Source organism: Canis aureus, chromosome 30 (genome assembly GCF_053574225.1).
Source record: "Canis aureus isolate CA01 chromosome 30, VMU_Caureus_v.1.0, whole genome shotgun sequence".
Lineage (NCBI taxonomy): Eukaryota > Metazoa > Chordata > Mammalia > Carnivora > Canidae > Canis > Canis aureus.
Window position 1 is genome coordinate 40,603,193 of NC_135640.1, and position 24,679 is coordinate 40,627,871.

At 60.6% G+C, this 24,679-nt stretch overlaps 1 protein-coding gene across 1 annotated transcript in view; it reads left to right on the plus strand.

Moving 5' to 3' along the window:
• Positions 1 to 24,679, plus strand: part of UMODL1 (uromodulin like 1) — a 59,005-nt gene that overhangs the window by 24,769 nt on the left and 9,557 nt on the right. Inside the window, exons 8-20 of the mRNA XM_077878734.1 lie at positions 28 to 140; positions 1,193 to 1,412; positions 4,753 to 4,890; positions 5,379 to 5,951; positions 7,048 to 7,305; positions 9,029 to 9,141; positions 11,355 to 11,568; positions 13,667 to 13,804; positions 15,204 to 15,526; positions 20,644 to 20,789; positions 21,297 to 21,533; positions 21,773 to 21,932; positions 23,667 to 23,751. Of these exons, the coding sequence (XP_077734860.1) occupies positions 28 to 140; positions 1,193 to 1,412; positions 4,753 to 4,890; positions 5,379 to 5,951; positions 7,048 to 7,305; positions 9,029 to 9,141; positions 11,355 to 11,568; positions 13,667 to 13,804; positions 15,204 to 15,526; positions 20,644 to 20,789; positions 21,297 to 21,533; positions 21,773 to 21,932; positions 23,667 to 23,751 (2,718 nt within the window). The remainder of the gene's footprint in view (positions 1 to 27; positions 141 to 1,192; positions 1,413 to 4,752; positions 4,891 to 5,378; positions 5,952 to 7,047; positions 7,306 to 9,028; positions 9,142 to 11,354; positions 11,569 to 13,666; positions 13,805 to 15,203; positions 15,527 to 20,643; positions 20,790 to 21,296; positions 21,534 to 21,772; positions 21,933 to 23,666; positions 23,752 to 24,679) is intronic.

The following is a 24,679-nucleotide window of genomic DNA, read 5'->3' on the forward strand; positions in this document are numbered from 1 at the left end:
GGCCAATTTGCGTTGTCGCTGTTGCAGACGCCCGCGTGTTCCGAGTCACCGTCAGGGTCCTGGACCACAACGTGACGGAGGAGCTGCTCAACCCCGGCAGCCCCGAGTACCGGGACTTTTCCCGACTGCTGCTCCACGAGGTAAAGCCAAAGTGCAGACACGGTGCTGGGGGGGGGGTGGGGGTGGGGGGTGGAGGGGCGACTGAGCCAGACAACCGTGCGTGCTGTGCCAGCCCCTTCTCTGTGACTGCGCACGAGCACGCGTCACCCCAGACCAGATCCTGGGCACTGATTACCCAAGTGCTGCCCCTTAGGGGGGCTCCCCTTAAATCTGGATACGGGGCCAAACGGTCTGTGAAAAGCTCTGGTTCAAGTGCGCCCCCGATGGTGCAGCTGGGTTTTCTGCGGAACCTTCCATCCAGGTAGCCCGGGGCATCTGTCTCCCTGCTTTAGTGCTGGGGCTTCACTGGGGGGGGGGCGTTTACCAGGGGTCACGGCATCCACCCTCCCCGTGGCTAATGAGGGGGCAGCAGTATGCAGCCCAGGGGAACCAGGCCAGCGGCCAGGGCTGTCTCCCCTTGGGTGACAGATGAACCTGGGACCCAAGTGACTTGCTAAACCACCGAGAACCATGAATGGCCTAAGATTTTATCCTGTCCTCAAACTGATATGTTAGCCTGTTCCTGTCAGTGGGAGTGTCTCGCGTGTGTGCGGGGCATGGTGTGTGTGGGGGGCAAGGCTGGCCTCCCTCGCTCGGCATGCTGGCCCCGCACACTGGTGGCCCCGGTGTTTCTGGGGGGGATACAGCCCATGAGGGGCGCAGCTGCAAGTAGCCACTACATCTCTCCATCTGTCTCACACACACGTCGCCTGCACACCGATTTCCAGGGCGCACAGTGGTTTGTGCGTCTTGTGATCCGTGACGGGAAGCCCAACTGTCGTGGTGACCGGGATTCTCACAATCGTAGTGGGGACCGCGGCTGTCCCTGGGGAGGCCCTGGGGGAGGTGCGGGGGGCCAGGTGCTCCTGTCTCTTCTTGGCCCCTAGAGGCTGGTCACCGGACACCTCCTCTTGGTCACCAAGGGGACACATTCTGTGCACCATTTTGGGGGGTCACACGGGCCCTGCCCAATGGTTTTGGAGACGCTGGTGGAAGCATCTGCTCTGAGTGGCCGTTGCCTCTTCTCCACTAGGTTGCAAACGCCTTCCCGCCAGCGCTGTCCGACCTGTACAGGAGAGGCAAGCTGAAGGTGCGCATCGTGTCTCTCCAGGCCGGAAGCGTGGTGGTGACGCTCAGGCTGCTGCTTCAGGACCCTGAGTTCCCAGTGGGACTCTCCACGCTGGCGCCCATGCTCCCGCCTCTGTGGGCGAGCCGGGTGTTCCAGATCGACCCGCGGGGCACACGCGTGCAAGGTCGGTTCTCCTCTATACCCGAGCCCACTGCCGCCAGGCCCCTCAGAGGCCCGGCCACGCGATTTCAGGTCCACGCGTATTTATCGTGAAAGATCGATCAAGTGCATGAAATTCGAATCCTTATTCTGTGTTCCTGCGTGGGGGCCCACCTGCATCCCACGCTTCTTGCTCCGGTGGGAGAGGGACCCCAGAGCCTGGGGCCCAGAACACGAGGTGGGACGGGGCTGGAGGACCCGGGAGGGGAAGGGCCCTGGGGGCCGCCGTCCCCTGCGCCACCTGCCAACCGGCCTCTAGTTCCTTGGCCTGAATGTTATGTAATTTCACTTCATGTTGCCTTGAGGCAGGAAGTCGTAGATCAGGGGAGGGGGAGACACCTTGGGACAGACAGAGGAGGGTGGTGGGGAGACGGAGAGGAGAGAGACAGTCAGATGTAGGGGTAGAGAAGAGAGAGACAGAGACACAGAGATACAGAAACTGGGATACAGACGTAGGGAGAGACAGAGATAGACAGAGACAGAGATAGGGAGAGAGCAGAGAACAGGCTGATGTGTGAGGCAGGGATGACATTCCCCAGCGGGGGGTCCTCAGTTGCTCCCTCAGTTCCACCCAAGGCCAGACTCGAGCATCCCTCAGGGGAGCCAGCGCCCCGAGTGCTGCCTCCCGGCCCGGCCCTCCCCCCCCCCCCAAGAAATGTCCACCTAGAACTGCAGATTTAGTTTGGAGGAAGCATCTTTGTAGACAAAATTAAGGTCAGGATCGGAGATTGCCCCGGATCGGGGGAGCGCCCTACAGGAGAAGATGCAGAGGAGGAGAGACCCAGACACAGGGAGGACGGCCGCAGGGAGACCGAGGCCGAGGCTGGGGGCCACGAGCCCAGGAACACCGGGAGCCCCAGAGGCCAGAGGAGGCAGGGAGGATGCTCCCCCCTCCGCCCCGAGCCCCAGATGGGGCCCTGCCGCCCCTGGATCCTGGACTTCGGCCTGTGCAAGTGTGAGAATGAACCCTGTTGTTTCGAGCCAGCTTGGGGGCTCGTGAGGATCTGGGAGGGGAAGAAGAGGCAGAGGAAGAAGAGGCGCCTTCGTCGCTCATGTTCTCAGGGTGTCAGCAGGTCCCGTCAAGCGTCCCCATGAGGTCCCATGAGGTCGCCCTGCAGGCTCCTGGAGGCCTCCCGGTGCTGGCACCCCCTTCCTGCCTGGTGACTGGGATGGGGGCGCCCGGCCCCGTGCAGGGTCTTGTGACCCAGCGACCGCTGCTTGTGTCACCAGAGCCCCGGGCCCAGCCCCCCTCGGGCAGGCAGCCCAGGCCCCGGGCGGGGCACCGAGAAGCGCACGCGTGGCCGTCCTGCGGAACGCCAACAAACCGCAGCACGGAGGGCTGCTCTGCTCGCGGCTGCACAGAAATGCTATTGTTGGCGCCCTCGGAGCATTCCTGGGTGGCTCGGGGGCTCTCGCCTCCGTGAGTCAACATGTCCCAGCAGCGCGGGGGGTCACGTTGTCATGACCTCAGCTTCCCCCTGAGGCCCATCTGTCGTGGGGGGGTCAGTGGCTGGCCACGTGTCCTTGGTCTGCCTCCAGGAGGGCGTGCCCCCCGCTGAGCAGCACCCTGTTGCTCCGAGCCGCGCCCTCCGGGGCCGCTCGGCTCGCCCTCCCGCAGCTGCAGGGCCCCCAGGAGCGAGCCCTCCCCCCGCACCCCCGAGGCGTCTGGTGGATCCAGAAGGTGCCGAGGCCCCCTGGGCACTCTCACTCCAGACCTGCCTCCTCCCTCTGGACTGGAGAACCACCTGGCCTGGGGCTCTAATGCAAGACGAGACAAAGCGTCCTGCCTCACTCGGGCTTGCTGGCCAGCTGCTCCGGCGGGGAGGCCGGTGAATCACTGTGGCTAAAAATAGCCGCCAGGTGTTCAGGGGTGGGAGCCCGTTCTGGACTGCGGGGCTCTGCTCGCTCATCCCAGGTCCCCAGCCCCCTCCACCCCCCAAAACCCCTGGAGCTGCCTGCAGGCTGTGGAGGAAGTGGGGCAGGGCTCCAGGAAGGCCCGGGGGCGGGGACACAGGGCCCTGTCTGGGGGGGCGGGGAGGAGAGGGGGCGGTGGGAGGTGACTGTTGCATCAGCTGATGAGCCCTCGGGTCTCAGGGAGCTGTTCCATGAGCTTCCGTGAAGATCACATGAAGCAAAATTGAAAACCACAGGACGAGAACAGCCCTTGGCTGCAGAGTTTTCTCCGCATAAAACCGAGTGTGCGTCCTGTGTCATGACTTAAATATGGGCGAGTCTGGGCTCCTCTGGCCCAGCGAGCATGGTGGAGCCAGGGGAGCCTGTGACGGGCCGGGACACAGAGTGTCGCCAAGCCCAGCCCAGCCCAGCACCCCCAGGTGGGCCCCCGGCTCGGTCCCCCAGCAGAGGCCACTCCGTTCTGAGCCACCTTCTCCCCTGGGGCGGGAGGGACAGGCAGGCAGTGATCTGAAGGATGGATTCGGGGTGTGGGGAAAGCTGTCCCCGCTCCCCTAGCCCGGCTCCTCCTCGCCTGGGATGCAGCTTGAGATATTTACTCCTTCAGGTTTATCATGCGTGTCACATGTAGCACTTTATCAGTCACATGTCAAAGTGCACGAGACCATCAGATGTTTCCCTGCGAGAGTGGGGGTGGCAGTTCCCCCGGGGGGGCGGGAAGAGGGGGTTGGAGAGCAGAGGGGGCCCCAGGAGCCTTGCTTCACGGGTTGGCTAGTGCGGGTCCAGGCTGCCGCTGGCTGGAAAGTGCCGGCTGTGTCGGGTGTGGTGGGTGAGCAGGTGCTGGGGGCCCCTTACCTGACGCTCTTCCTTCGGCCCACAAGGGTCAGCGCTTCCCAGTGACATGCGCTCTTTGGGCTTCTTAGTGTTCAGGACCGTTCCTCCGTGCGTCTCTAAGAGTTCCGGTTAGATTTACCCAGATGCCTCCAGGCTTGGCTAGTTTTCTTTGCTGAAGGGCTAAATATTAGGGGGATGTTGGCCCATTGGTGAAGAGGGGAAGCATCCTGGTTTTGGGGTCTGGAAACAGAATACACAGGAGAAGAATATATTCACACCAGTGGGTGCCAAGGGCTCCAAAGGGAATGGACAGTCGCTAATCTTTGCCCCCAAAGCAGCCAGCCGGCGGTGAAGGTTGTCGCAGGGAGATGCGGGGCCTGCGGTCTGGGCCAGGGACAGGCTATCGGGGGGCGGGGGGCCCACCACCGACCCCGGCCTTTGCCCCTCGACTGCTGGCTGCGGAGGTGCTTGCGGAGAACTCAGCTCCGTTGCTGTTTTGCCTTGTGAGCAGCCTCCGGCCGTTACTCAGCAGCTCGTCCCGTTTCTCTCCCGCCCCGCAGACTGGGACGAGTGTGCAGACAGTCTGGGGCACGACTGCTCCCCCGCTGCCCAGTGCATCAACCTCGAGGGCTCCTACACCTGTCAGTGCCGGACGGCCAGGGACACCAACCCCACCCGAGCGGGCCGGGCCTGTGAGGGTGCGCCCCCCACCCCCACCCCCGGGACCTCCTATCCCATAGCCTCTCTAGCACCCACGGGCCACTGTCCCCCATCCTTCCCTTATTCGTGTAACGTAGGGCACACCGATGCCGGTCATCTGCACCGAGCCCTGCGCTGAGCCCAGATCTAGAGAAGTTGCCCCATTTCCTCAAGGGCCGGGTGGATTCAGCTGCAAGAACGGGGCCCCGTGCTTATGTCCTGGCTCTGCAGCCCCCCAGCTGGAGTCCCGCTCGTGGCACCTGAGAGCTCCCATTTATCCAGTGGAGAGGCCCTGCCGCCCCCTCGGAGAGCTGCAGACACGAGCCCCACTAGACATTCGTGATCCCATCACCCCCAATGAGACAGCCTTTGTCCCCACTTTTGGGGCCCCCCCGGGAGGCTCTCGCTCATGGGTGGCATCTGGTAGGTTTTGCTCAGCGTCTTTGGACCAGGTGTCCCCTCTGAGAGTGGATGTGTGTCTCGGTAGGTGACGCGGTGAGCCCCACGGGAGGTGTCCTGGCTCCGGCAACAGGAGTAACAGCCCCAGTTCTCGGCACAGAAACAACAGCCCTTGACCGGGAGACTCCCGCCTTGTGGCCCAGCCCTGGGTACCCAGGGGGCACACCCACAGCAGGCCAGGCCCAGACCCCAGGCCTGCCACCCAGGAGAGGGGGCAGCGACGTGGTGAAGCAGGACGGGAATGGCACAGGCCAGGGCATGGAGGAGGAGGTGCCCAGCATGGCCCCAGGCTTGGTGACAGGCCCACCGACAGCCAGCGGGGCTCCCGGGAACTCCCATGGCTCCCCTCCTGGGGCCATGAATGTCTTGCTGGACACCCCTGGATGGTTGTCAAGAAACTCCAGCACGGAGCCACCCGTCTGGCCCACACCTACTGAGGGCCCCACAGACCACATCGAGTGGCACGCCGGTCTCCCCACTTGGAGAACACCACCAGCGTCCCTGGACCCCACAGGGCCACAGAACATGCACCCTGGGCCCTCCAGCTCCCCGGACCTGCCTTCAGCCCTCACCCCTGAGTCTCTGAAGCTTCCGTCCTGTGGTGAGTGCCTCGGATGGCGTGTGCTAGGGGGCCTGTGCCCCGAGACCCCGGGCACACCGGGGAACCCTTGCGTTCCAGTTGGTAAAGGCTCACACGGTCATTGAATCAAAGACCTTTGAGAAAAGTCAGGTGTCTTGCTCATCGTATGGCTGCGCCAAGTGGGGCACAGCACAGCCCTGTCCCTGGGGGTGGCCTCTGTCTTGTTAGGACTGAAACCTGGTCCCTGTGCTTTCTCCAGTCCTCCCCTGCCTGTCCCCAAGCCTTCTGGTCGCCCATCAGGAGCAGGAGGTCGGGCCCAGGAGGAGCCTGTGGGGTGCATGTGTCCCCTTAAGCACTGCAGAGCCCCCCCCACCCAGGAGCATTTCCACGCCTCCCCAGCAGTGCAGAAGCCCTGAGCCCTAGCGCAGTCCCCTGCACCGTGCAGACCCCCTGGCAGTTCTACTGACAGCACACAGAGGGCTTGGCCATTGCCAAGGTCCTGGGGCAGCACCGTAGATGGGCGGCAGCCCCGGCCGTGAAGCTCCCACGCGGCATCCCTGTGAGCTCACGGTGCTAGCCCGACCCCGGCTTGCCGCCAAATAGAACCTAAACGTAGCTCCATCGGTGCATCTCCTCTGCTGAGTGTTGCACGTTCCAAGACTACACGGCAGGCCCCGTAAGTCAGTACCGTCGAGCGCCCCCCGGGATCACCCTGCGGGAATGGCTCCGAAGCCAGCCATGGCCACCTGTGCTGGCCCCTCTATGAGTCTGCTCAGGGGTGGTGGGGTACCCCCTCTGGAAGAGCCACCCAGCATCTGCTCAAGAGGTTTGCTTTGGGGAAGACCAGGGACCTCAGTGGCAGAGAGAAAACCAAACCGGAAGGGGCGGGAGGGCTGTCCGAGGGAGCCTGGGGCTCAGGGGGCCATCCAGGGACACTGTACCACATGCAGGGCTAGCGGCGGGTTCATATGACTTCCTTGGGCTGGTGTCTGCCGATGCCCTCTCCTGTCCCCAAGCCGTGTATTCGATTTTAGGGTTTGGTGAGGCTTCTCCGGTCCTCTCTCCTTCAATCATTGGATTGCTTTTCATTTGCTCGATGTTTATGTCCACTTGCCAGATCCCGTCCCCATCGAGAGGGTCACCATCTCCAATGTGACCAGCACCAGCTTCCATGTGGCGTGGGCGGCGGACCTCGCCCGGCACCCCACCTTCCAGCTCACCGTCACCTCCACGCGGAGCCCCGCGGTGCACCTGGAGACCCGGAACGCGAGCCTGACGCTGTCGGGCCTGGAGCCCGGCGTCCTGCACCTGGTGGAGATAGTGGCCGGAGCGTGCGGGGAAGGAGGTGCCGGGGCCCGCCTCAGAGTGAGGACAGGTAATGAATAGGCTTCAGGGACGCTCGTGGCCACTTGTTCTCAAAGGGAGGGAACAAGTACGTGAGAGATTTTCAGCGCGTTCAGGTTCAAAAGAGCCAGTCATTTGCGAGCGGCTGGGTTTCTGCCTCTCCGGGGCCCAGGAATGCAGCAGGGGGCAGACCGCGGGCCACGCGGAGGCGCAAAGTGCTCAGGACTCTGCCCGCGGAGGTGGTGGCCGCTGGCTGCCCCGTGTCCTCGAGGGTACGTGGCAGGAAAACACGCGTGGTGCTGGTGTGCCGAGCGTCACGCCCTCCCTCTGATCCCCCTGTCTCAGCGGACCTGGACTTGGCTTCTAGGAAGGACGGATAGACAGGGGACATGAGACAGTTGGACAGCTTGTCTGTCCCCTCCCGGCCGGGGCTTGGTGAGGTGGCGTTGGTGCTGGTGATAGTTATGTGTTCGGACAAATCTTGTTTCTCCCCCTTTGCACCCGTCGTCCAGATACTTCCCTGAATGCCTAAGTTGCTCAAACAGCCAAGGGCTGGCTGACGTTGCAGATGGGTCCTCAGGTCTTGGGCAGCTGTGTAAGGGCTGACGCAGAGTGCTCCAAGGTGGGGTGCACAGCCCTTGGGGGTGCCAGTAAGAGGAGCTTTCAGCTTCTGTGTGCGTCATTTAGGGTACCGATGAGCTGTGGACCGGGAAATCAGAGGGAAGTCGGTGTGTGAGGGCGTCCTCCGGCAGGTTCATGGTGGGCTGGAGGAGGGGCGGTCACTGCCGGAAGGCCTCACCTGCTGGAAGGAGGAGCCCCCACCACGGGCATGTGACCTGTGCCGGGGCGGGTCCCTGTCCCTTCTCACCTGTGCACCTGTCCTGCTCCTGAGGCTTTTAGATCAAGCTGCACACCCCACTTGTGGCGTCTGGACCCGTGGTCCTCTGGTGCAGCGATAGCCATGACCCCAAGGACATGGGTGTGGGGTCATCAGGCCATGCGTCCTGGGATGGCTTTGTGGTTTGTGCTAGGCCTGGGCAGTAAGCTGTGGGGGCAGCACTCTCAGCCCCGCCGGGAGAAACTTGCCCTTGCCTCCAGCGCCCGGAACAGCAGGCACCTGGCAGGTGCATCACAGATGTCTGGTGAAGGACCAAACGAGGTGGCTGCCGTGCTGGATGCCACCTGCCAGACACCATGGTGTGGCCAGGTGATGTTGCTGGACCGCGTTTTTGTACCAAGGCCTCCTGGAAGCCCCACGTGGAGGGAACAGATTCCCATGGAACAGACCTGATGCAAAAGCAGGGACCACCCTTAAGCCACGGAGAGACGGTGCTCTAGGGGGAGGGAGAAGAGGGTCAAGACCCCTGGGCGCTGTGCCGTGGGCTGCGGGCTCTGGCAGGGGCGGGGCAAGGCCGCCCCACGACTTGATTTGCCCAGGACATCCAGGTGGGCCCCTGCGGCCTGGGCATGAGAGAGCCTCCTTTCCTTCTCGAAGTTGTCCCTGCTGGTAAACCACCTGGGCAGCGTGTGCGTGGAGAGCCACATGGGGGCGGGGAAGAGGGGGGCAGGGGGCCCAGAAGCTTCTCCGTCTGTGCCCCGGCTGCATGCCGGCGTCCTCTGGGGTGGCTGGGCTGTGCGTGCGCGTGCGGGGCACCACCAGCCTCCGGTGCCGTTCTTTCTGGCCGACGTGAAGCCACCGAGCTGCCGCTGTCACCGTTCCCAATGCTCCAGACAGGTTTGTTCTCTGTCCACAGCGGCCCAGAAACTCAGAGGCAAAGTCAGAATAGCCAACGTCAGGTACGTAGAGTCCTTCGGCAATGCGAGCAGCGAGGAGTATCAGGACCTCCGGGAGCGGTTCCTTACGATGGTGAGTTGGGGGGGACCGTCCCTTCCTTTTCGGGACGTGCACGGGGGTGCGGACAGAAGCCCAGGCACAGCCACGCGGGACGCGGACGTGTAGGTGCCGGGACCCCCCACCTCCGAGGGAAGCTCCGTCCGGCGTGGTGCCCGGCGTCCCCGCCGCTAGACCCATCGGCAGGTGGGAGACACACCTGGGCCCCTGCTGCATCCTTGCTCGGCGCTGTTCGCTGTTGGGCCAGCTCCTTTACGGCGGTGGGACCCCGTGGAGCAGGAAGCCCGGCGAAGAAAACCTTTTATAAGAAATTGAGATCTAATTTCACAGTCCCTAAAATCCATACTTTACAAGGGCTCCGTGCAGCGCTCTGGGCTTTTTCTGTGAAACTGCGCAACAGTCACCGCCAGTTCCAGAACATTCCTGTCATCACCCCGAAAGAGGCCACACCTGTGCCCATTTGCAGTGACTCCCCCCGCGCCCCGGCCCTGCCACCCCTGCCACCCACTAACCTGCCGTCTGCCTGCCCCGGGTGTCACGCGTGCACAGAATCATTACACGCGTGGCCTGCGGCGTCTGGCTTGCTCCCCGGAGCCCGGGCGGCCACACGGAGAGACCACGGTCCGTGCACCCCTTCATCTGCTGATGCGCGTGGCGGTGCTTGCACTTTCTGGAGAGCGTGAATGAAGCTGCTGCTCCTTTTTCCTAATCTCGCCGGCGCCTCCCCCGCCGCCCCATTCACACTCCCAGGGACGGTGGTGGCCGGGATTTGCTGCGGCTTGATTCCCCTTTGACGAAGAGAGGATGCGCTGGTCCCGATCCCGCGGTCTCCTGGACGCAGTGCACGTCCGGGTCCCCGTTAGCTTTCCCTCCCCGCCGGGTTTAAGACCCAGGAGAGAGGGTTTGGAAGCGCCACCTCGAGGCTGAGGGTGCTCGCCCCGTAGCCCGATGACTTGGTTCTGTTCTCCCCTCCAGGGTGGAGGAAATGGGTCCCGCTGGGGCTCCTAGGGGATCTGGGATCCTGCCTTATTTGTCCTGGGTCCCCAGCACCCGGCCCAGTGCCCCTGTGCGTGGATTCAAGAGTTGTCAATGGTCTCCTGTAGGTTCCGTGATGTTTGCACGTAATACTAAGCAGCAGCGCTGACCATCGGGCCACAGGGCCCCGGCGGCCACGTGCGGCAGCCCCAGATCCGCACACATGTCTGCACGCATCCTTCCTCCCCCAACCATGTCTTCGCTCGCCTCTTTCTGGGCACCGTTGTTGATTTGTCTAGAGTTTCAGGATAGCAGATGATTGTGCAGCTTGTCACTCATGTGGGACAGCTTTTGGGAGGTTGTGGGTTAACGTGGCACCTTGTTCCCGTCACTCCCTAGCGTGGAGGCTGGAACTTTGCTTTGAGACGGATTTGAAAGGCAGCCCCGAGGGCCTTTAATCCAACCGCATCTCTGGAAGTCCCAGATGAGAGAGAGAGAGAAAGAGACAAGAGCTAGCTCTTCCAGTGGTAGTGATGGTGGCCCGGTGACCGGAGGTGACAGCAGATTTGTCACCTTGGATGTCCCAACGCTGAGAAGTGAATCCATGAGCCTGTGCCTTGAGCCACCACCCTTCACGGGGTCCAGATGAAGACGAGGTTTTCTGGGAGGCCAGACCCCAGAAGCACACGTTCCCATAGAAGTCTAGTGCTGTATGGACCGCTTAGAGCCACTACCCAGTGGCGTTTTGGCTGTGAGGCGCGAGGATGGCCTGCGGGGAAGGATTCCCTCCAAGGTGGTAGAGGGAAAAGCGAGGCAGGAGCTGCGTGTCCTGGTGGGAAGGCTTGGAGGGAAGCGGTTTTGGGGAAGGCGGGAAGAATGGCAGGGGAGCTGGTCTGCAGCAGCAGTAGAGGGAGTGTTCTAGAAAATGCACAATGAGAGAGAGATGACCCCCCCATGTCCACCCATCCAGCCCCCACCCTCCACAGCTCTGTGCCGAGAGCAGTAGGTTCTAAATGCCGTCACGTGTGCCCCTTTGGGTGACGTGTCCCCCCCCACCCAGGCAGGGCCCTTCAATGTCACCCACACCGGCCCGCGGACGTGCTCTGGGGGAACAGGGCTCTTCCTGGGACTTGGGGTTGGGACACGGCACACGGGACCTTGTCCTTTTTGCTGCTGGCCCGAATCCCAGGAGGTGCCCCCTTGGTCGGATACCCTGCTTCCTCTCGTTCTTTTCACGTGCCATCTCTCCAAAGGTGCGGGGTTCCTTGCCAGCCTCCATGCTTCGGCTCGTGGACTCCGGTGGGGTCCAGGTGGAGGTGACCCGCATCGCCAACGGCAGCGTCGTGGTGGAGTTTAACCTGCTGATCACCGCAGACGTGGGTGTCCACGAGGTGTCCGCTGCGTTCCTCGTGGCCTTTCAGAATGCGTCTCTGCTGGAGGTGGTCGGAGAGGACACCGTCATCCAGGGTAGGTGGAGGCCGGCCCCCCCGCCCCCCAGAGGCTCACTGTGTCTGCAAGAGAGGTGGGGAGACCCCAGCTTCTGCCCTTGTTTGGAAGACGTCACCCCATGTGTCTCCTCCTAGGGGCTCCCAGGCAGGAGGTCAACATGGGGAACAGATAGGACCCTCATCTTTTTTTATTTTTTATTTTATCATTATTTTTTTAATTTAATTTATTTCTTTTTCTTTTTTAAAAAAGATTTTATTTATTTATTTGAAAGAGAGAGAGAGAGAACATGAGAGAGAACACAAGCAGGGGCAGAGGGAGAGGGAGAAGCAGACTCCTCGCTGAGCGGGGAGCCCGATGCGGGACTCGATCCCAGGACCCTGGGATCATGACCTGAGCCGAAGGCAGACGCTTCACCGACTGAGCCCCCCCTCCGCCCGCCGGCGCCCCATCTCTCTTATTGCTACTGTGTTGGTTTCTGAAGGTTTAGGGGCCAGAACCATCCTGGTGTGAAGCTGCGCAGATGCCCAGAGATGCTGCTCCCTTCCTGGGTCCACGTCCCGCCCTGGGCCTCCTCTGCCACCCACGTAACCGGGCCGGGGGTGCCCCTGCCCCTCTCTGCAGCCCACGCTTCCTCCCAAGCATGGTTTCCAAGGAGATCCTGGTAAAAATAATTGAAAAGAAAAGCAGGGAGACAAAGCCATTTAGATTCCTCTTTCAAGTCCCATTTGTCTTCGCGAGCTGTCGTAACCAAATACCACGGACGGGGCGGCTTCACAACACAACTGCACGTTCTCACAGTTCTGGAGGCTGGACGGCCCAGATCCGGGGGCCCGCTGGTTCGTTTTCTGGGGCGGACCCTCTCCCCGCCGTGTGGACAGAGCTTCCAAGGCCTTTCTTTCCCCGTGTGTGTGCCGAGCTCTGGCGCCAATTCTTATAAGGACGCCAACCCTCTTGGGTGACAGTCCCACCTTTATGGGCTCCATTAGCCTTAATTACCTCCTAAATGCCCCCTCTGCAAACACAGTCCCACAAGGGGTTGGGGCTTCAACGTATGTATTTTGGGGGCACATTTCGGTTCACAGCGTATGTCGTACTTGAAAATAAATGATGCAAAAATTTCATGTATGACGTCACTCAGAGGCCATACAAGCATTTTTCCGGTTTTTGGAAAGAGGAGGCTTTTCTAACTTTAAAATTGAAGTCAAAGGAGCCCCCAGAGGCAAAGGCTGAAGTATTTGACTCTATAAAAGTGTAAGCTTTTTTATATTAAACAAAATAAAGGCACCCTGCTGAAGAAGGCAACACCCCAAAACATAGTTTCAATCATCTTTTAAAAAAAGGTTTTATTTATTTATTTGAGAGGGAGAGAGTGAGAGAGAGAGAGTGAGTACAAGCGGGGGGAGCGGCAGGCAGAGGCAGAGGGAGAAGCAGGCTTCTCACTGAGCGGGGAGCCCGATGCGGGACTCGATCCCAGGACCCCGGGATCATGACCTGAGCCAAAGGCAGACGCCCAACGGATGGAGCCACCCCCAGGCGTCCCGCCATCCGTGTTTGAAAGGACCAGGGGGACATGTCACTGAGCAAACTGTGCTATGCGGGAGGCGGCCTTAGGTGTGGACATGCTCTCTGCTCAGTTGGCCTGATTTTTACCCATTTCCTGCAGTAAACCCCCTTCCTGTGAGTTAGTGACTGGGCGCAGAGACCAAGGCAGGCAAGTGCGCCGAGGACCTTCTACGGGGACAGGCTTGTGGGGTGCATGGGCCTGAGGCCAAGGGCCGGGGCCGGGGTCCTGTTGGCGCCCCGATGAGCTGCTCCCCACCAGCGCCCCCGGGACCAGGAGCCCTCCCCCCTAGCAGCCCCCGCAGACGTCCGGACACCGGCTCTTGCCCCCATCCCGTCCGAGAAGCAGGTGCCTCCCTGTCCCCTCAACTCCCCAGAACTGGCCAGCTTTGTCGTCCCTCCGTATTCAACTCCGCGGCCTGAGACGCACGCCTGCCCACCCCCGTCCCGCCCCACAAGGCCGTGTGAACAGCCGGCGTGGGAGCGCCTCTCACCCGCAGCCCTCGGGGGCCCGGTGACCGTGACCGTGTCCCGTCTTGTTTCCGATGTCGCGCAGATTACGACGAGTGTGAGAGCCAGGAGCACGACTGCGAGCCGGGCGCGTCCTGCCGCAACACCCTGGGCTCCTTCACCTGCAGCTGCGTAGGCGGCGCCCCCCAAGTCCCTCTGGAATATTCTGGAAGACCCTGTGAAGGTGAGATTTCCCTAATCCCTTCTCTGAGATACCGTCAGGTCATCTGTTCTTTTAAGGACGTCCGTTCACAAAGTCCTTCTTTTCCAAACGGGGTCAGCATATTTTTATGTCCTGGACGCGTTTTCCTACGTGTGTGTGCGCGTGTGTGCGTGTCTGTGCACACGTACGTGCCCCTTCACACTGTGCCATGCATCTCCAGCCTCCTGGCGGCACTTCGCCTCTCCAAGTGCCCCCGATGAGAGACTACGCACGTAAGGTCTGCGGCGTCCTCTCGGATTCTAGAAGTGACCTCCGGAGCCTACAGCCCGTGTGACAAGCAGCACGCGGGAGATGTTTCTGCTCGGCCCCTCCTTCCACCCCATACTTTAACCATTAAATGGGGCCTCAGGGGATTCAGCGTTGGCCCTGAGGTGACCCCTGCCATGCAGGGATCTGTGGTCAGGTGGAGCGAGACGGACACTTATGCAATAAACACTTGTCACCGGGAGTATGGAGTGTGTTCTTGCAGTAGAAGCAGGAGGCTCAGAGAGGCTAGGCTGTGGCAGCCCCAGGAGCGGGGTCGGGGAGGGCTTCCTGGAAGAGGAGGTCTTAAAGGCCCGCTAGGACAGCACTGGGCAGAGGGGCTCCAGTGGAGCAGGTGCCCTGGGTCGGTGCAGCAGTGAGCACAGAGCTCCTGATGGGCGCACGGTGCCGGCGCAGTTGGGCCGGGCTGAAATGTGAAGGGGGGCGGGAGCGAGCGGGGGAGGCCAGTGGAGAAGGCGGTGAGCGCCATGAGCGGGGGTCGGGCTGCATCTTGGGAGCTAGGTGAGGGGTCGGAGCGGCAGGCGAGCCCCACCCTGACAGAAGAGAAGACGGGTGCTGGGGTGGCGGGTGATGGAGCCGGGCCCAGGGAGCGGGCTGACACGTGTCCTGGGTCGGGTTGGCGCAGACGAGGCCTGGAGCCCTGGGGGGACCTGGACGTCTCTGCAGAGCCTCCGTGTCCCCGTGGAGGTTGAGGCCGTGCTTTGGGGGAAGCGGGAAGCAGGGGAGGAGCTGGGGACTCAGGATGCTGAGACTAAACACCCACCTTAGCGCAGCCCACCTTAGAGATTAGGGGGGTGTCACAGCCAGCCCTTGGGCTCAGCCCGCACCCAGCGTCAGCCCGGGAGAGTCTGGGGGGTGGGGGGCAGAGGGCACCATGGTCCCCTGGCCCACGGGAGCCCCCGGCCCACCAGGCCAGGCCCCGCCGTTGGGCAGGAACATGCAACAGGTGCGTGTGTGTGGTCGTGGCCAGAATGTGCAGCCCGGGTGTGTGCCGGAACTCAGCCCCTGCCCCCTCCACGCAGGCTCGCAGGCCAGGCTCAGGGGACCCTCCCGAAACACAGACCCAGTCTTGGTTTCATCTCCTTGTGCCTTGCAGGTGACCCTTCTGGCCACGCGGCCCAGGCTCCCGGGGCCCCTGGGGGCCTCCCCACCCCTGCAGGAACCAGGGCTGCCTCGGTGCCAGCGGCCAGCCAGGGGCCCCAGGACCCGCCCCCGCGGCTGAGCCTGACCGAGGCGGTCAGGGTGCTCTGCGAGATCGAGAAGGTGGCCATCGCCATCCAGAGGCGCTTCCTGCGGCAGGAGTCCATCCCCGAGTCTTCCCTGTACCTGGGACAGCCCTCCTGCAACGTGAGCTACCACAACAGCACCCACGTTCTCCTGGTGGCCGGGTGGAGCGAGTGCGGAACCGTCGTGCAAAGTGTAAGGGCTGGGGGGCCAGACGCGGGAGGCACACAGGGAGGGAGGGGTGGGGTGCGGAGGGGGACTGGGGAAGACTGCACCCCAAGGTCTCCGACTTGAAGTGGGGGACCCAAGAAAGGGGGACACGTTAGGGCAGGTTCTCACCAGGGACCAGATTGCGTCCTAGATTCAGGAGGGAGTTTCAGGCTCTGCCCTGTGGGATCCTGTGCAAAGGGCCTGGGGTCGGCCTCGGGGTTTAAAGATACTTCCAGGGATTCTGAAGCATAGGCAGGATGGGCGGCGGCTAGCGAGGAAACAGGCAGGAGAGCTCGGTGTGTTACCGTGAGCGTCCAGACGTGCACACGTGTGAGAACATGCGTGCGTGTAGGTGAGTGTGTGTGATTGTAGATGTGTGTGACTGCGTGAGTGTGCACACGTTTGTGCACGCTGGGCAAGGGGCTGGTGTGATCACAAGGACCCGGCCAGAGGGACTGAGGTCTGCATCACTGCAGAGTCACTGACAGGGTGACGGGTGGCACAGACGGGAGCTCGGCCCACGGGAGCTCCTCTGGGGGCAGCACCCCTGCACCCCGGGTGCCGGGCTGACTGACTCCGGCCCTGGTTCTTCCCGGGTTGGCTCTGGGTCACAGTTAAGGCTCCCGTGTTCCTCTTGCCTCCCTCCTCCCCACACTGAGCAGTCTCGAGGCCACCAGCGTCCTCCGTGAGGCCCCCCTCACTGGCCACAGGGGGACAGGGAAATGTGCTACCCTGGGACAGGACCTGTGGACACTGACACGGTCCCCAGATGCGTGCGGGGAGGCCTGTGTGTGCAGCCAGGGGACATGTGGCAGAGGCTGGGTGAGGGGGGTGGAGAGCAGGGGGTGGTGGGCGGGAGTGACCAGGTGGAAGGTGCTGGAAGGAGCGCGTCTGGGAGGCAGGGCAGCTGGGCCCTGGGTTGAGGGTGTGCATGGAAGGTCTGGTGGTGGCCGTGGCCCAGGAGATGGTCTCAGCCGGGGGCCGCGTGGCAGTGGAGACGGGGAGGTTGTCCTCAGTCGGGAGGTTGGTCCACATGGCAGGGGCCCAGGGGCCTGGACTTCTGCCGCTAAGAACCTCCTGAGGGCAATCCGAGGCCTTGTTTCCCAGAACAGGGTGGGGAAGGGTGGCCCATGGGGCCGCGGGCTGGGTGCCCCACCTGCATGGTGATGGTTAGGTCCCCGTGTCTAGGTTTCAGTGCGACCTGGCGGTCAATGGGGCAAGGTTGCCCTGCCTGCAAGGACCAGCCCTAAGGCCCCTGTGACTCTGCCTTTCCAGGGGCCTCAGAGGTACAAGGGGGGCAAAGGCCTCGTACTCAGAGGCTTCTGATTGGGGCCAGTCTGTGCTCCCCAGTGGGGATGCGTGGGCCCCGGGCACAGCCTGGGCTCAGCCAACGGGTGATGCGGGGGCCACAGGCACAGGGAGGCAAGATCAGGGGTTGAGAGGAGCAGAGCTGGGTGGGCGCCCCGAGCAGGAGGCCTGGTCGTGGACAGTGAGCCCACGCGGGGAGCAGCCCCGCCGAGAGGAGGCAGGGGCTCCAAAGGCTGGCGAAGGACTTGGTGGGAGGCTTCTGGGGAAGAGGAGAGATGGGACGTGGGGGCAAAGATGGCCCTCAGGTGCAGGCGTGCTGGGGGCCAGGCGCTGCGCTGCAGGGTCAGGTGCAAGAGGACGTGGCGGGGCAGGCCGCTGCGGGGTCTGCGCGTGCACGTGGGCGTGCGGGGGACCATGGCCGAGCAGTGCACTTGCACAGTCGGCCTGCTTGCCTCTCTCCAGTGTGACTCCAGCCTCCTCTGGGGCTGTGGGTGGGAGGGGCCACCAGGATGTCCCCAGGGACCCAGAGCCTTCATCAGCCCCCCTCCCACCATCCAACCAGCAGAGCTTAAACATGACCCTGGGGGCTTGCTTCTCTTTCTTAAGGATTCCTCGGGCTCCCTGGAGGCGGGCCGCACTGACTGGGGGTGGGGGGTGGTAGCAGCTTCTCAGCAGCCGAGGTTCTGAGCCCCAGGGCCCGCGGGCCAGGGCTGGAGGGTGGGCCCGGGCAGAGCTGCCCCCAAGGGTCTCAGGTCCAAGGTAGCAGCCTGCAGGCTTGCAGAAGCGAACTGAACGATGCAGGAGATGATGTGGGCAGCTGTTCGGGGGGGAGCCTCGTACGGGTGGGGAGGCCCCAGGGGCCAGCCGGCGCACTGGCTCGCTGCCTTTGTTTCCCTGAGCCACACACACACCTGGTACAGCTGTCACGTACAGTAGGGTTCAGAGCCCGTTCAGAGCAGAGGGAAATGTGTCTCTAACGAGCCATCCCAGCCCTGGAATCCACAGAAGTTCTCCATCTTTTTTTTTTTTTTTTTTTAGTTTCTTTTTTTAAGGATTTTATTTATTTATTCATGAGAGACAGAGAGAGAGGCAGAAACGCAGGCAGAGGGAGAAGCAGGCTCCCTGCAGGGAGATCGATGCGGGACTCGATCCCAGGACCCTGGGACCACGCCCTGAGCCACAGGCAGATGCTCAGCCCCTGAGCCACCCAGGCGTCCCGGAAGTTCTTGATCTTTTTTGACATTTGCCAAAACCTAAGATTTCCCAAAGACTATTTATACAAATACAACGGAATAGATAGAGTTAGCAGGATCTGCTTCCTCCTTTTCTTTTCTTTCTTTTTTCCTTTTTTGGTTCAGCACTTTCAATGTTACTGACCCCTTAATGTTTTAGATGTTAAATCTAAGGCTTTAAGGCTCCCCCATAAGTCGGATAGGCCGCATACAGATTGTGCAGAGGATGCTCTAAGAGACTCAAAGTGATGCACACACCCCGGGAGATTCGCCAGCGTACGGAATCATCTTCACAAACACTTCCAAAATTCTTGTGGGGGGGGCAGGGGTCCGTCCAGTTTGTCTGAGACACTTTTCAAAGCGATTTCCAAAGGCACCGAATGTGCACCATGGTGAGCATGTGCTCTGGACGGAGGGGGGGGCATCAGAGACTTGACGCCCCGTCTGTTATGACCCTACGTGTACGGGAACCTCTGCTCCTCAGCTGGAAGAAGCCACCGGACCCCCAAACATCACGTAGATAAGTATTGCAATGTAGGGAGATGCCGATACAAGCAGACGCAGAGACAGGTGCACGTTCAGAAGTGTTTCAGGGCTTCCATTTTCGGATAATTCGGTGAGGAACCTGGGCAGGTGTGTTCCCAGAAGCTAAAGCATCACCAGTCTCTAGTAAGGCAAACGAATTCCAAGAATTAACCGGGTTTTCCAAAATCCGAATTTCACTGTGTATATAAAAACCTAGAGACCCCCCCCCCACCCCGCCCCGGTCAAATCCAGTAGCTTCCGATATAAGCTAATGACTCCCTGATGTAGTCAACTCACCCGTGCTTACTGGGTCTGTTTCACGGGCGCACCAGGAGAAAATACACTTGCCGTAATTTCTCATAAGCGAGTGGCCAGTAAGGAGTAGGTGTGGGAGCTGGAGAGGCAGAGGAGCATTCAAAACGTCTTCCCCGCGGCGACTCTTCAGTCCAGAACCGTCCAAAAGCAGCCGCTCCCCCTCACGCTCCTGCAAGCGTTGCACCACCTGTGACCCATTCGTGCCAGAACCTGGTTGGCTTCCGCGTCTCTATCAGACTCGGGGTGCCATCAGGGCTGCTGGTCTCCAGATGTCTAGTTTCAGCCATCGCTGCCTGGCAGGCTCACCGCGACCAGGCCCTCCGCTGTGCCGCCGTCGTGGGCGCCACCCTGCTGCCCATCACGTCCTGCTTCGGTGGTTGAGTTTCCGTGGACGCTCCCGATGGGTCCCCATCGGCTTACTTTTCAGCCAGGCCCCGGCTTCCTCCTCGTCGGTGGTCTGGGTCGTCCGCCTCTCACAGTTTCCCCTGCCTCGAGTCGACTCCTAAGCCGGTTAGGCCGTGACTTCGGCCGAAGAGGTGCCACGCTCGCCACTAGGCGTCCACCAACAATCCGCAGGCGTCCTTGGCTGGCGCTGTGCCCTGTTCTGGTCACAGCGTAGCAGGTGTCCGTAAAGGGGCGCTGGTCTTGGGAAGCCCACCCCCATGATGATCAGACTCCAAGCCACGAGCACCGCAAACGAATGAAACTTCAGGCATCTTGTCAAACAGAAGACTTGGTTCGGCTCCAGTATGACGATGGAGATTTTCACAGAAATATCCGTCTCCTCCTATATGCTCGCCACTGAAGCACATCGTGCAACTGCCCACCTCGGGCTCTCCGTCCCCGTGGTGGGCTCTGGAGAAATTCCAGAACCTTCGTGCGCTTCGGAAGGAGCATCATCCTGCACAGCTGTCTGGAGAGCCTCTCCTTCTGCTAAACGTTCACACCGCAAGCAACCAGTCCTCAATCCCGGTTGACTCTAACATGGTTTCTGTAGGTCCAAACCAGCCTGCTCTGCCCCTGGGTCTAGGGGGCTTCACTCCATGACAGGGGCAGGCTCAGCATTGTTCCCTGGGGGCTCAGGTGAAGGTCACGATGACCTCCGCTCTCTGGAGGTTGTCCTCTGGGTCCCTGGGCTCCTGCTTTGCCCCCCAAGACGATGGCGCCTGGAGAGAATGCTGGTGGTCTAGTGTAGACTTCAATCAATTGATTTTAGCTCGATTTCTTTGTGGGAGGGTCTTGTGCTCTCGTTTCTTTTTTTTTTAATAATAAATTTATTTTTTATTGGGGTTCAATTTGCCAACATACAGAATAACCCCCAGTGCTCATCCTGTCAAGTGCCCCCCTCAGTGCCCGTCACCAGTCACCCCACTCCTGCCCTCCTCCCCTTCCACCACCCCTAGTTCATTTCCCAGTCATCTCTCGTTTTCAAAAACGTTCTGGGGGATGATTTGGGGAGGAATCGATCTATTATCTGGGGGGTGTCAGCCGATGATCTCTTCCAATGAGGAAAATGGGCAGACAACACAGGCTACATAAACCAGGGGTCAGGACTTCACGCTCTCTTTGGCATTTCATGTTAGGAAAAGCTCATCAGGGTTTTGGTATTTGGGGGACAAGCTTTAGAGAAGAGCCATCCCTCCCCGCCCCGGGCACCCAGAAGCACGGTCCGCACGTGTGTCCAGGGGCCCGGGAGCACGCTGACGCCCTGTTTGTGTCCAGAATGTGACAAATACCGTGGTGAGGACCACGCTGAGGAATGACCTGTCCCCCGAGGGCATCATCCACCACCTGAAGATCCTGAGCCCCATCCACTGTGCCTTCCAGAACGACCTCTTGACGTCGTCGGGCTACACCCCAGAGTGGGGGTGAGTGGAGCCGTCTCTGCCCATCCCTCCCCAGCTCACTCTCCTCTCTCGTGCCTTCACATTGGATTTCTTGAGAGTTCGACCACTCGAGGACCCTTTTGTGAGGTGCACAGTGGCCAGGGCTTGGTTGGTAACTGCCGGCTCCCCTAATTTTTGTCTTCCCTTCCAAAATAGGAGCAACCAAAGAAAGCCAGATATGCACCCCTAGCCAACCACAGAGGATGCCTTGGCTTCCCCATGACGAGGCCTCCATCGGGGCTGCCTGGGGCCGCCCAGTCCCACTGTGAAGCTGACCCCCGCCCCCGCCTGTCCCTGAGTCCCCTCCAAACCCCAGTGGTGGCGCTAACACACCACTCCAGCCAGCTCAGAATAGGTGGACTTTCTTTGCCTCTTCTCCTTCGAGTGGTCTTCCTTTACTTCTATACTTCTTTGGAGTTGCTTCTCGGGGAGGAACGGGCAGGGGGTGGGTCACAGAAGCGCAGCCCCCGAAACCACTCACTCTTGCAGGGTCTACACCATCATCGAGGACCTCCACGGCGCTGGCAATTTTGTCACCGAAATGCAGTTATTTATCGGGGACTCCCCAATACCTCGAAATTATAGCGTGTCTGCCAGTGACGACGTCAAGATTGAAGTGGGGCTCTATAAACAGAAGAGCAACCTCAAGGTGGTGCTGACCGAGTGCTGGGCGACGCCGTCCAGCAACGCCAGGGACCCGGTCACGTTCGGCTTCATCAACAACAGGTAGGGCTCGCGGGTAGCCCGCTCGGAGGGGCCTCTGGGTTCCCAAACGCTACGGATCTACGGGCTTGGGTTTGCAGAAACGCCCGAGTCTCTGAGGAATGGGAGAGCTGGCGGGCCTAGCGTCCCACGGCAGCAGGTGGACGTGGTGTTTGCAGACAGAGGCGCTGCCGCGAAGCCCACCTGGCCAGGGGACAGGAGGCCGGCTCCCGACTAATGAGTCACCGTCCCTTCCTTCCCAGCTGCCCCATCCCCAACACACACACGAACGTGATCGAGAATGGGGATTCCAGCAAGGCCCAGTTCAAGCTGAAAATCTTCTCTTTCATCAACAACTCCATCGTCTATCTGCACTGCAGACTTCGCATTTGCATGGACTCCCCCGGAACCACATGCAAAATAGTAGGTGTTTCGCTTTTCTGAACGTGTGTCTGGACTCGCGCACCTTATCGCTCTGAGGAGGGTTGCTCCGTTGTCTGAAGCCCAGGGCTTGGGCGGCTCTGGGGGCCCGACTCCTGGAGGAGACACGGGGCCCCACACACTGAGCCCCCAAAAAGGGGCAACGTGAGGTGTGGACGGTGGCAGCCCACGGGGTGGGCGATCCTTGTGGTCGGATGGCTAAGCTGCGTCCTTCTGGAGGCCGCGCCGTCTGCTGGCCGTCTCATCGCATCCCATCCCTGGCCGCGACACTGCGGTGCTCCTCCAGGTGCTTTAATGCATATTCAGGTGTAAAAACATTACTTGAATTTCGTGTTATTTTTAGCAACATTGATGGAACGCTCCTGAATCCCACCACTGTGATATTTAATAAGACGGGGTTCCCCCCCCCATGTTCATCCTTCGTGTTGGGATCTTGAATAATTTTACATTCTCATTTCCTGAGACCTTTGAATGTGAGATATGCTTTGCAGTCCTAGGTTTGAAAGCTGTTCTTCATACCAGACAGGTGCGGGAGCTGTCACGCGCTGTCTGCACCGAGGACGGTGTACAGAGCTCTGCTGGCCTCGGGCCCAGCTCCTGCGTGTTTGTCGTTCCTCTGCGCTGCTCACAGACCTGTGGGCTCCCTGGGTGACCCGCCCCCGGCACCCCCAAGAACGTGCATAGGAGATGAACTGATTTTGTTGATGGCACTTTTTCTCACACAGTAGATCTTCCAGGGGAAAAAAAAAGGATTGAGAGGAGCACAGCCTCCCCTCCACCCCCCTGCCCGATGACTGGAAGCTAAAGGTGCACATGCGCCTGCACCTGTTCCAAAAGCCCCTCAGAAATACAGAGTATTTGTAGCCCCAACCACCTCGGCAAGGAGCTGCCAATTCCCGGATTCTTTATAATATGGCTTTACAGATTCCTCTCCAGGTTCTCTTAGGGCCGGTGTTGTTTTGGTGTCCTGTGGCTGTAAGGACCACAGGGCACCCGAGAGAGCAGGCACACATCCTCTGAGGGGCTGAAGGCTGGATGTCCACGCTCAGGGCTCCCCTGAGCTCCCCCTGGGGCTGTGCGAGAGACGCATCCAGGCTCTGTCCTTGGCCTGTAGACACGGCTTCTCTCGGTGTCTTCACCTGTCTGTGCCCAATGTCCCCTTTTCATAAGGACACAGTCATGTAGGATGCACCTGAGTGACCTCCCCTTACCTTCATCCGCAAAGACCCTGTCTGTAGATAAGGTCCCATCCACAGGCCCTGGGGGGCTAGGGCGTCAACATCTCTTAGTGGGGAATAATGCAGCTGGTGGCAGGTACATAGCGAGCAGTTCCCACCTCGTCCCCAAGCCTTTCCGCAAGGCGGAGGCATGGAAAGGAATGAGTGGCCGCTGCCGCCGGCCGTAGAGAACCGCCAAGGCGACTCAGAGCCAACAGAGGGGCCCAGGGGCCGAGGGGCCAGGGCTTGGAGACGGCTCAGCAGGTCCTCTCTCGAACCCCTTCTCCCCATCCCTCCTGTCACCCTGGCAAAGCCCCGAGGCCCAGGTGGTCATTCCCTCGTCCCGCTCCCGTCTCAGCTCATCCACCTGCGACTGGCTGCCTCCAGCCGGTTTGCAACGTACGGATCAGAGTCTCACGGCGACAGTGACCCCACTTCCCGGCTCTGATTAGTTTCCGTCCAACTCATCTGAATGTTTCTTTCATTCCGAAAACAACAGAATTGCGATGGCATCCGGTCCCCGAGGAGCGGTGAAGCATCTGCGACACACCAGACGTCCTGGGGACCCCTCATTCGGTCTGAAGGTGAGTTGGTGACTTGGATTAGTCAGCTAAGGAACAGATGCCGCTGGTTCCGTCTCCCCAGTGCGTGAACCAGGGTGCTGCTACCGGGAACTGGGGGACCCGGGACGATCCTGCAGCCTCGCCACAGGGGACGCAGCAGCTGGCGAGCGTGGAGACCCCTGATTCCAGCCTGCAGTTAAATCCTTCTGGTGCAGAGTGGGGCTGCCCCCCACCCCACCCGGCAGGCCTGGGGGTAGGAGCCCTGCCGTCCCCACGCTGCAGAAGAGAAGCCTGGGGCTTCGGGAAGTCAGCACACTCTTGTTAGATAAAGCAGGATGTTGGGCTGTGTCACCGAAACCAGTCAAGTTTCCTGACCTGGAATAAATATACCACATGGGTTGGTTGCTGGGAGGGAGGAACTCAGGCTACGCCAGGTCGGAGTCCGTGTAGGCACACATGTGTGCATGCGTGTGTTCGTGTGTGCACACACGAGAATGCTGTTTATTCTGGGCTTGGCTAAACTAGAAGATACAAAAAAAAAAAAAAAAAAAAAGAAAAAAGGCATGGCTTCCTCCATGGTATAATATTCCACCAGCTGATTACATTCCATGTGATTTCAAAGGCCGCAGTCACTTCTCCAGAAAAACATTTTATTCCTTTTGAGATCGATTTTATTATTGTTGTTGTTGTTTTTAAATTGGTTGGGGGAAATTGTGTGATTTGGGTATTAAGACAGAAACCTCGGGGCGCCTGGGTGGCTCATGGGTTGAGCACCTGACTCGTGGTCTCGGCTCGGGTCATGATCTCGGGGTCAGGAGATCGAGCCCCACGTCGGGCTCCACACTGTGCGGAGAGTCTGCTGGAGGTTCCCTCTGCCCCTCCCCACCCTCGCGTGCACTCACGCTCTCTCTCCCTCTCTCTCTAAAATAAATAAATTTGAAAAAAGACA